Source organism: Alligator sinensis, unplaced genomic scaffold, assembly GCF_000455745.1.
Source record: "Alligator sinensis unplaced genomic scaffold, ASM45574v1 scaffold56_1, whole genome shotgun sequence".
Lineage (NCBI taxonomy): Eukaryota > Metazoa > Chordata > Crocodylia > Alligatoridae > Alligator > Alligator sinensis.
In genome coordinates, this window is record NW_005841960.1 from 3,363,950 (window position 1) to 3,376,212 (window position 12,263).

The 12,263-nt window shown below is 40.7% G+C and overlaps 1 protein-coding gene across 1 annotated transcript in view; it reads left to right on the top strand.

Moving 5' to 3' along the window:
- The window catches only part of LOC102375047 (coagulation factor XIII B chain-like), a 54,767-nt gene that overhangs the window by 24,447 nt on the left and 18,057 nt on the right, over positions 1–12,263 (top strand). The window contains exons 5-9 of the mRNA XM_014518501.2: positions 1,299–1,481; positions 5,907–6,110; positions 7,833–8,012; positions 9,268–9,474; positions 11,859–12,035. Of these exons, the coding sequence (XP_014373987.1) occupies positions 1,299–1,481; positions 5,907–6,110; positions 7,833–8,012; positions 9,268–9,474; positions 11,859–12,035 (951 nt within the window). The remainder of the gene's footprint in view (positions 1–1,298; positions 1,482–5,906; positions 6,111–7,832; positions 8,013–9,267; positions 9,475–11,858; positions 12,036–12,263) is intronic.

Genomic DNA, 12,263 nt, shown 5'->3' on the forward strand with positions numbered 1-12,263 from the left:
GATTAACATCAGATAATAAGTAACATCAAGGTGTGGCAAGCAATGAGGTGGCTGGCTGGCCCTAAGAGAAGTGGGTAGGCCTACATTTAGACTAGCCCCAGGACACCCACTTGTTACAGTAACCATAGCTTCAGAGCCCTGAAATGTGAAAAAAATCTTCACCTAGGGGAGGATGAGTGACACTGCAGATTCACTGGGTGCATCTACAAGAGATGCTTTACTGCAAAGTAGCATAGTTTACTGTGCTGTAAGCATGTGCATCTACATGTGCACATGCTTACTACATAGTAAACCTTGCTAATCAAGAGGAATTTGCTCCCTGCAAATGCAATAGAAAGTTTACTCACTAGCACTTACTGCACAGTAGTGCTTGTATATACACCTGACCAGGAGCAAATCTGCTACCCGTCAGCCGGCCACAAGCTGGGAGATTGCTTCCTGCCCCTGGAAGTTGCTTACTGCTGGGCCGGGCTCCACCACTGGACCCCGGGTGCGGACTATGTTCTCTTGCCTTGGCAGCAGGGAGCTCCAAGCTCCTCACTCCGAGGTCGTGATCAGGGGGTGGGGGGCTGGAAGATCCTTATCTCCTGGCCCCTTCTTCACCATCATGATCGGGGAGTGTGGGGCTCGGAGAGCCTTATCTCCCAGCACTGGCCTCATTGTCATGCAGCTCGTGCTAAGAGGTCCCTGCTGGCAGGGGGTGAGGAGCCTGTTTCCTGCTTAGCTCTGTGGGTGTGGAGCTGGAAGCTCCAGCCCTGGCCAGGAGACAACTGTCTCCTAGCCTGGTTCTCCCTGCCAGCCCCTGGGCTAGCATCCAGGCAGAGCCTAGACCTTCTCTTGGTGGTATTAGGGGCCCATTGCAGGGCCCCAAGAAGTGAAAGTAGTTTGCTGCCATTAGCAGCAAATCTGCTCCGGCTTCCCTCCACGTGTAGCCACCTGCCCAGGAGCATTTACTCATGAATAGTTTACTCATGACTAAACTTATCCTGGATCTGTTGCATGTGTAAACACACCCACTGGCATCAAAAGATGTTGATTTTTTTCTGTATTGCAGTCAGGACTTTACCCAATATATTTAGGCAGTCTTATACATAATAAAAATATTATCTTAACTGTACAAAATATTTTTCAACCTAAACCAACCTGTGAAGCTTCATGGTATTTTGTCAGTTCTTTCTATTCATGGAAGCAGTGCTGTTGATGCTCACATTTTACTCCTGAATATAACTTGTGACTTAAGTATGTTCCATGATTGCATATCTAATGTTGATTTTTTTTGTTTCTTTGTTTCTGTTTAGAGACAGGACAGAAATGTGGTCGTCCACCAGTTATTGCTAATGGTGATATAACTACTTTTTCAAAAAAACAATATGCTTCAGGATCCTCTGTAGAGTACAAATGCCAGCATTTTTATACACTGCAAGGGAAAAATACAATTTTTTGCATCAATGGAGACTGGACCAAACCACCATTTTGTATGGGTAAGAATTCTTTCTACAAAAGAAACTTTTTTGACATATCTATATCTAAATATATCTGATGGAAAAACAAAACCACTTCACATTTCAGATGCCAGTTCTGCTGTTATGTTGTTCATAATATTGCTAAAAAAAGTTAACTCCTAGAGATTTGACCATTTGTGTTATTTTATGAGGTAAAAAAATTAAGATTCAAAAAGTAAATAGATAGAAATGGAGTTATCTTATTTAAAAGGAAGAATTTTTTTGGAAGGAATATCCAATCTCACATTTAATATAACATCTCAAATTAAGTTTAGAAATCATGTAGGAATCAAATTGAGATCTAACAGGAGTGGGTGCCACCCTACCCACAAGTGCTGGGTCCAGCCTGACTGTCTTGCTACTGCAAAGCAACAGCATTGTCTGATTGCCCTCCTACCTGGTGCACCAGACCACTCTGCCTTCCCACTGGCCTCTGGCCCAAGACATTTGATCAACTGGCTGAGAAAGGCCTACAGAATGCAGCACTGTCCCAGCCAAACTGGGACGTATGGTCACCCTAAATATGATAGAATTCCAGATCCTGAGACAGGGAAAGCATGAGATCAGCCCAATTTGGATGCAAAACAGCAGATTTCATCTGACTCAAGGAGTTAATAGAAATGGTGCCTGTTAGACCCTGAATCCATGTGGCACCCAACAACTAGGGATAGGATGATCCAGTTGCTCATGGAGCCTGTTACTAATTAGCCAGAGCAAGCAGGGAGCAAACACAAGCACACATTGCAGTCTATGAACACAGGGAGCAGCCACAAACAATAGTTCTTTTCACATCTATACACTTCAGGTTAGGTTCATTAACATTCACTACACCTTTGTCCCTCCTCGGGTTCCACCCATTTCTCCTCCTATCTCAAGCTCTGCCTCTGTTTACTGTTTACTTCATTAGCATGGAATTGCCTATGCATTTCCTTCATTTACGTGTCTCTCCACTAAGAGCACATGCATAAGGCCATGAACTTGGGTACTCTCAGTTAATCACTAGTTTTTCTGGTTTCTTGCTGACTCCTTCTTCATCTCCAAGGGCTTGCTTCTGCTTTATCTCCTGACAATAGCTGGTGGGCTACGTCTTGTTCTCCTTACGCAATGAGCTCTAACACTATGACTTTGCATAGAAAACTGCTTGCCTAAGCATTTGTAAGGTTATTTTTAAAGCATTCTGCCTTGTGACCAGCAGCTCTGCTGAAACACAGAATAAAGACCTTTATTCAGCTGCAGATCCAGTGCTGCCCAAAAATCCACATTATTGTCACCCTAACAGTGCCATGGGAAGACAGACTTAAGAATAAAGTCCGGAGGACTGGGAGCTTCTAATGGGCACAGTATTGGAAGCTCAAAAATAAAGTGGCTCAATATGGTAGACAAGGTTATTTGAGTAAATCAACTTGAATAGTTGAAAAAATTTCTTCTTTTCAAGCTTTCGGGTACAAACACCCTTCTTCAGGGACAGGCTTCCAACATGGTGGAAGCACAAGAAGAGCGGCAAGAGATCAATGTGGTTGCACAGGGAGCTTCTATGATGGCTCAAATGCAAAAGGAAAGCATATAGGCAATGGAAGAATGGCCAGGTCACCAAGGAAGCATACCAGGAAATAGTAAGAACCTTCAGGGACAAAATCAGGAAAGCAAAGATAAAGAAGAACAAGCTGGATGTAGTGAGGGAGGTTAAAGACAACAAGAAAAGGTTCTATAAACATGCTGTCCAGAAAAGAGGGACCAGGGAAGCTGTGGGTCCAGAATTAACTTGGCAGGAAGAACTCTTAAAATAAGATGCAAAGGTGAAACTCCTCAACAGCTACTTTGCCTCAGTCTTCACAAAACAATTAAACTCTAACTAGGTATCTAATAATATTTGGATAAGGAATGGGGCAACCTGAGGAATGAGATAACAAAAGAGGTGGTTGGAGATCTTTTGATGCCTCTGAATGAATTCAGATCAGTAGGACCAGATAAACTTCATCCCAGAGTACTGAAGGAACTGGCAGAGGAGATCTTGGAGCCCTTGGCAATGATCATCATGAAGTTGTGGGAGACAGGTCACGTGCCAAAGGACTGGAAAAGGTCCAGTGTAGTGCCCCACTTTAAAAAAGGCAAAAAAAAAGGAAGACCAGGGGAGCTATAGACTGGTTAGCCTCACTTCAATACCCAAGAAGTTACTGGAGCATATCCTAAGGAAGGTAATTTGCAAGCATCTGGAGAATGAAAAGCTCATCAAAAGCAGCCAGGATGGATTTACTAAGAATAAAGTTTGTCAAACAAAGTAACAATTTGGGTGGATGAAGGGAATGCTGTGGATATAGTGTATCTGGACTTCAGCAAGGCTTTTGAGAAGGTTCCACATGACCTTCTTATAAACAAATTGGAGAATTGTGGCTAGTCAAAACGATTAAAAAAGGGACAGAAAACTGGCTCAATAGCTGCAAGCAAAGAGTAATGTTTAATGGATCCATGTCAGAATGACAGGAGGTTTCAACTGAAGTCCTGCAGGGGTCTGGCCTGGGCCTAGTGCTGTTCAACATAAATATTAATTATTAGGATGCTGGCATAGAAAGCTTCTTGAGTAGATGACACAAAATTGGGAAGGATTTTGAAGAAGGAGTTTGGGAGTGAAAGAACTCAACAGATTGGAAAGCTGGACTGAAGTTAACAAGATGAAATTCAGTGTGGACAAATGCAAGGTACTACACCTTGGAAAGAAGAATAAAAAACACAAATACAAAATGGGTGCTATCTGGTTGGATGTCAGCACTATGGAAAAGGATCTGAGAGTTTTGGTAGGTCACACACTCAATATGCAGTGTGATGCATCTGCACAAAAGGCAAATGCAGTTTTTCAATGCATCAATAGGAGCTTCAGGTGCAAAATGAGGGATGTGATAGTGTCTCTCTACTCATCTAGAGTACTGTGTGCAGTTTTGGGCTCCACATTTTAAAAGGACATAGAGAAATTTTGAGAGGGTCCAGAGGCAGGTGACAAAGACAATAGACTTCGCAAGCAGGTCAAATGAGGAAAGGCTGAAGGAGCTAGGCATGTTCAGCTTGAGAAAATAGTTCTTAAGCGGAGACGATAGCAGTTGCCAAAAACTTGAAGGGATTCCATAAAGGAGAAAAACACCTTTTCTCTCTTGCTTCAGAGAGTAGGACAAAGACTTGAATTTGTAACAGAGTAGGTTTAGATTGTATACGAGGAAAAACTTTACTATTAGAACAGTGAGGCTGTGGAATAGTCTGTCTGAAGAGATTGTGGACTCTCCATCACTGTAAGTGTTCAAAAAGAGGCTGGACAGACACTGGTCAGGGATGATATAGGCATAGCTATGCCTATGTTCTGCTATGGGTTTTTCCATGCTTCTGGGCTTTGCTTGTTGCCCCCTCACCCGCTCTGGTACATGTGTCAGGGTATTTTTCAGCTTTTCTCAGAGCTATGGGTATTGGCTGCAGCCAAGGCTGGGAATTTTGACTGGAACATGCCAGTGCCTCTGCTGGAAGATCCAGCCCTAGGTGCCTGGATAGAGGGTCTTCCCTCTCTGCTCAGGGCCAGACCAATTGCCATACTTGGGGTCAAGGAGAAATTTCGCCCCGTGGTCAAACTGGTATGTACTGGGGATTTTTACCTTCCTCTGTATCAAGGTGTGTGGCCCTCTACCTGGGATCTCTTCAGGATATAATAACAAGCTTTTTATAAAACCAGAGCATTGTTTGTAATGGTTCCCCTGTTTTACCTGTGTCAGGTTAGGGTGTTATGTTTTCTGTTTTATCAGGGTTGACGCTAATTTTACGAAGAGTTTATAGATGTATAGGATGCTTTCAGTAGGGATGATCCTACCTCCAGCAGGGGGCTGGAATAGATGACCTCTGGGGGGTCTCTTTCTGCCCAACTTCACTATGATTCTGAGATTTGTCCCATATTCAGTGGTCTCCACGTCATTCTTCATTTCTTCTTTCCCAGTTAGTCTCTTAAAATAGGACTGAAGTGTGAAGGCCTCTACATAGGGCAGTATTTCCCTTAAATAAGAATTGGAATAGGTACTAGTTTAAAGTTCTTCTCAGGTTCCTTTAGCTATCCTTCATTGAGGAACCTTAATACTTAGGACCCATCACACCATCACAAACAGAAAGACTTCATATAGTTTTCTAGCCCAACCCTTGAATATTTTACATTATTGTCTATTGGGTTTTTTAAAAACTGATAGTCTTTTCCCTCATGTTTAATTATAAGCATTTCCTAATCTCCTTCAGACCTTTACTTTCATATATGGTATATCCTTAATTACACAGCTACAACATTTGAGTTTGATCATTTTTCCTGTGGTATTTTTTTATTACACTGTATTTTGCACCATCCTATTATGAAGCCACTGTTACATTCTTGCTTTCTCATTTTAGAGCCATGTATTATCAGCGTGGAAGAAATGCAAAATCATGGAATTGAGCTGAATGAGCGATCAAAGGGAAAACGATATGTTAAACATGATGACTTTATTGAGTTTAAGTGCCAGTCAGGATACACACTTCAGGATGGGTTATCCCTTCCAGATTTTACTGTGCAGTGCAATTCAGGCAACATCGTGTATCCTCAGTGTGATAAAGGTAGCTGTTCCTTTCTTGAAGTATTGTTCCTTGGAGACATTTTGAACTGGTAGGAATGGGCAAACTTCAAACAGTAGATATGTCCTCATAGGCCTGAAATTTATTGTAATTACAAAAATATAAATATCAAAAGGTTATAGTGGATACCTAAAGTAAATTGCCTTAAGATAATATTATTCATTCACAGAATACAGTGATATAATAGATTGGATTAGCTAGTAGCATTGATACCTAAATTGGTTTATTTGTCAACCTGGAAAAACAGCACTTCATATTTGAAGAAAATTAAACTTTAAATGGAGCAATTCAGTCGGACAGCTTTGTGGATTTATAAGCTCTGCTTGTACACACAAGGCTCCAACATGTGGATTTGTGAACCTTGCTGAGCAGAGACACTACTTAATTATTTATGGTAACTACAGACTTGATAAGTGGGTAAATGGTACCAGAAAGTAAAATGTCTTTTGATTTTTCCACAAGTTCTTTCACAAAACCTTGGCAGTATTTTCAGGGTAGCTGAAGAGATCAAAAGGCATGAAGGCACCTTTCTATCTTCCCATGCTATGAGTCCTAAATGGAAAGATGGGGGAGGGGAAATAAATACTCCTGGTATAAATTAAAGTAATTTAAAGGGTTCTCCATACTATGCTAACAGAAGAAGTGTCAGAGGGTACCCACCACCCACTGAGAATCAGGTACAGCTGCATACAGCCATTCTTCTTTAACTCTGGGATTGTCCATCAAAAGTTCCTATGTCACACTTGGGGTGCTCCTATGATCCTTTAAAGACTAGTCTGCAAAGCTGCAGTAATTCAAAATGACTGTCCTAGGGGTAAAGAATGTGGCCTCTCGCATGAGGACTAGATATTAGAGTGACAAGAAGTTAAGTGGCCTCAGGATATGCTCCTTCACATGGCAAGGCCCAAATATGAGGCTCACTATGCAAGGAAAACCCCAAATGAAAGACAGGTCTGGTCAAGTTGGATTGTCCCTTAGTTTGGTCCACATTACATTTTTTAATTTTAGCAGGTTTTAGTGCTAGGTGAGTAACAATTTGGAGAGCTGCTCATGCCCACTGGTGCTCTCAAAAACAAGACAGAGATGTCAGTCCCCACAGAATGAATAATCTGCATCAGTCTTCAGAGATGTTTTTTCAAGTCTTATCCCCAGAAACAGTAAGGATTGTGGTTTACAAAATCACTCAGTGTTGGCCTAATTCTGTTCCCGTTGTAGACCATGACAAAACTCTATTAAATTCAATGCGGACAGAGATAGGCCACCACTTAGTATTTTTGTTTCCCTTTGGCCTTATCGTGACAACAATCAGATTGCTCTAGATTTTGCAGGCAAGGGTTCAGCTGTTTCATCAACAGTACATGACAATATTCTAATTGTGGTACATAAACAAGACTGAGGCTTCCTAAAGAATGGACCCCAAATAAGACTTCCAATGTAGAATAATTCCCATACTGATGCTTACTACCTCTCATTCCAGTTGGAAAGTTATCTGTCTGGAACTAGGAAGTAGGAAAGACCTGAAAGAAAACAAAAATACAAGACATGATTAAATGTTAAAGAGAAAATTTGATCTTGTACTCTAGTTAAACCTCAATTTTTTTAAATGTTGTCAGAGCAGGAAATGATGTTACCAGCACATGCACTGTAAGAAACTAATATCGTAATATAGTGATTTTTTTTTTCTGTGTCCTGTGTTTATTTTAGATACATTCAGCTGTGGTCCTCCACCTTCTGTTCAAAATGGAGACCTCATTTCTGACCGACTAATAGCGTATTCATCAGGCTCTTCAGTAGAATACAAATGCAGAATGTTTTATACAATGACTGGATCCAGAACAGTGACGTGTAACCTGGGAAGGTGGACAGCCCCACCTCTATGTTTAGGTCAGTGGTTCACAACCTTTTTAAGACTCAAGGCACCCTTTATTAGATGCAAAGCACCCTTTTATAAACTCCCGCTCTTAGCTTTCACTCATTTTTTGACTAGGGAAAAATAATAGAGAAATTCTTCTGTTCCAAGGACTTCAGAAAGACTATAACAAGTCAGAATGTTTCTGACACTATGAATTCCTAATAGAAATCTCAGTGTTTGTCTTCTGAATCAAGTGTATGTGTTTGCATAGTGCTAATATTACATGATACCCCATGGTACCCTTAAAAACATCTTACAGCACCTCAGGGCACCTTGGTTGAGAGTGACTGATTTGGGTAAAACAAAATGATCTTTAGGTGCAAATAAACATCACATTTTTGCCACCATAACAATTTTTAGGCTGGCAAAAAGGGAAGGCCAACAGATGTCTTTCCCATTTGCTGCACCACAAATGCCCAAGTATGTGGCAAAAGGTGGTAATAGTTTCTGCCACTTTTTTGTGGCAGATGTCTGTTGGCTCTCTTAAAGAGTGGTATATTACTGAAGGAAACTGATAAACAGTTAACATATTTCAACCCTGATGCAATGACATTTAATTGGTAGGAAATGTGAATAAAAATTGCCTTATTTATGAGATTTGCTGAAAACATTGAAGTCTGTCTTTCCGTTATAATAAGGTTAGGGGTAAGAAGTCTTTTGGTGCCCGCTGTAGCACATTTATATCATATAGTTATCTCCAAACACTAGTACTATGTCAGTAATGGTGTACTTTTTGGTGTGGACTGAACTTTGACTTTCTCATTGCCAAGTGTTGAAATTCTACAGAGAACTGATGCTACTTCACTGTGCTGGAAAATGAGCATGAAGGTTTAATGGAAACAAAGTACTCCAAATTTGCTTCTGAATTTCTGCAACAAAATAGTAACACTTTTACTCATGAGTGTTTAAGAAATGAGCCCCCTATTATAGATGTTAGATATGTAATACACCTGCTGAGTAACGTTAAGTTGTAGCAGAATGGGGCTTCTGACAAGAGAAAATCATAGTCTAAGAGGAACTTCAGCATGTAACTGGTAACTGGTAACCTGGTAACTGCACGGCAGCCTAAAGGAGGATTCTCAAATTTGTATGGGGGACTCTAAGGTATTTTCAACCCTTAATAATCAATAAAACTTATTTAGATTTTGCTTAATATTTGTTTCATTTTCAGTTTTAGCTTCTGTATGTATTCTCATTATATCACTGTTAATGTTTGTTTTCTATCAGAAAAAGCATGTCGGCAGCCACAACCCATAGAAAATGGAGAGATTCTCAGCGTAGAAAATCAGACTCTACGAAGGGAGCTGTTGGGAGCGGTGATTTACATGAATGGTGCTAAATTAAAGTTCACTTGTCATGCTGGCTTTTTGTTACGTGGAACATCAGAGATAACTTGTAATAAGGGAATATGGACCTCTGCTCCAACATGCATTGGTAATTTGACAGCATAAAATGTTTAACAATAGTTAATTAGGAGAGAAGTCAGCAATTAAAAACCAGAGGCTAAATTACAAAAATGCTAAATCTTTGTTTCCTGAGGGTCTTTAGAAAAAAGTGGATTGGGCAAAGTCTTCAGCTTTTTTAAAAGCAGGTTTGGGTTTCAAAATAAGTTTTCCAATTGACACTCGGAGGATCTGGATTTTATTTTCTCACTCTGCCATAAGCATATTGGGTGACCTTGAGCAAGAATCTTAAATCTGGGCCTTAATATCTCCTCTGTAAATCAGGACAAGAGTGTTGCCTCACTTTCAAGAAGTGGTGTGAGGATAAATCCATTACTGATTATGGTCTACATTCCTATGATGGCAGTGGTACCTGTACCTGCGTACATAGAGGAAAAGATGTCTTCACCACAATTATGGGCTTATTAGAAAGTAGGGATCTCATGAGAAGGGATCCTGGTTTTCTTTGATAACAAAAATCCCCAATTTGCCAGTTTAAAAAATTAACCCAAAGTCCACTTTTTTCCGTGATTAGACTGAAACACTTCTCTCTCTCTTTCTGTCTCTCTCTTGTGGTGTTTCATTTTAATCATGGGAAAATGTGGATTTTGAGTCACTATTTTTTAATTTGAGAAATTGGGGATCTTTTTTTATCAGAGAAAACCAGGATTCCTGCTCATGAGGTCATCTTAATATATATCAAATGAGTTATGACATGGTTTGCTGTTGTGCTTTCGAGTAATGCAATTTCAGGATAGTGAGAATAATAATTCAGCGCTATCTTAATACATGTATTAAGATGACCTGATCAGGTCCCTACTTTCTTGTAAGCCTATATCAGTAAAGCCACCTTTCCTCTAGGTACATATGTATATATTTCTATATATTAAAGCTCCATTATATATAATCAGGTCATCTATATCAAAACTCCATGTGGAGAGGCTGGAAACTGAATGCATAACCATATATATGGAAAGCCTTCCCTAGACTACAGAGTTGCATTTCTCCCAACATCAGTGGAAATGAACATGTCTACATGGATATATAAAGAAATTACTTTTAGATTGACCTAACTTTTGTTTGGTCAGGATGTCATTCTCCCGCTGTAGTTGGCCTTGGTGAGGCTGCAGCTGGAGTACTGCATCCAATTCTGGGCTCCACAATTCAAGAAAGATGTTGAGAAGCTTTAGAGAGTCCAGAGGAGAGCCACGCGTTTGATCAGAGGGCAAGAGAATAGGCCTTATGAAGAGAGGCTGAGAGCTATGGAGCTCTTCAGCCTGGAAAAGTGCAGGCTCAGGGGTGACCTGGTGGCTGCCTATAAGTGCATAAGGGGTGTGCATCAGCATCTGGGGGAACGTCTGTTCACCAGAGCACCCTGAGGGATAACAAGGACCAGCGGTCATAAACTCCTCCAAGACCGTTTTAGGCTGGACATAAGGAAAAACTTATTTACTATCCGAGCCCCCAAGGCCTGGAATAGACTCCCTCCAGAAGTAGTGCAGACACCTACTCTGGATTCATTCAAGAAATGTTTGGATGCTTATCTTGCTGGGATCCTTTGACCCTATCTGACTTCCTGCCCCTGGGGCAGGGGGCTGGACTTGATCTTCAAGGTCCTTTCCAGCCCTAATGTCTATAAAATCTATGAAATACCTAATCATACAGGTGTTCAGGAAGGTTAAATCAAACAAAAAATGGCGGGCCCGATCTAAGTTAGTTCACTTGAGGAGGTGAATGAATTTATTTCAGTTACAGGTTAACCCAATCTATCAAATACCGGTATGCATTAAGAGTACAGCTGAGAAGCTGGGAAATCCTAGCTGCTTAGCCCAACCCAAGGGCTGTGCTTTTCCTATCCTCCTGATTCTGACTGGGCTGTTCTTAGCTCCTCCAACTTTCTCACCTCCAGGAGGTCAATCCTTCTAAGGACGCTACATCACCCCTCCTAATCCTGCTTTCCCTCAGCACACCTTCTAGACCCTGCAATCCCACCTTCCTCTTCCCCTACCCTAAATTACTTACTCCACTCCCATGACTGACAAATACCTGTGCACGCTGCCTCTGGTCTATATTCATGAGGCTTAAATTGAGCCTTGTGAAGGTAGATTGAGCATGGAAAATGAACGTAAACACCCCATAAGAGGTAGAGAAGCAACTAAAATGCAGGCCTAAAAGAGAGGAAGATGCTAAATTTCAACAACAGCTGAATACCTAGGTCAGGATTTAAGACCATGGCAAATTCATTTTTTCCATAGGTAGACCTTTATTTAAATTAGCTGTAATAGGTATCCGTGTACCATGCTACAAAAGATTTAATTAAACTTTCAGTTATAACAGGGTTGTGCTCATTTTAATCTGGTTTGTGAATCCTTACAGAAATGCCATGCGGAAGTGTTCCCAACATTCTTAATGGTTTCCCAGAAGGCAGACTAAAGGATCATTATAAGCCTGGTGAAACAGTACATTACCAGTGTCAAGAAGGTTTTAATATTACCGGAACACCAAACATTATATGTAAGGCAGGGAATTGGACCAAATCACCTACATGCGAAGGTATAGCGTGCAGTTTATTTCAAGAAATGAACAAATCCTTTTTAATAGCATTATTATTATGGATACAGAAATACCAAGTTGAGGAATTGGAAATATAAAAACAATGGATGACTAATTTAGAACAGATGCTGACAAATTTTGCTTCTGGTTGTTGAGTGGCCACCTGAGGAAGCATTATTTAACTGAAAATGTTTTCTGATGCAGGAACAGGAAGTATCCCACTCAAAG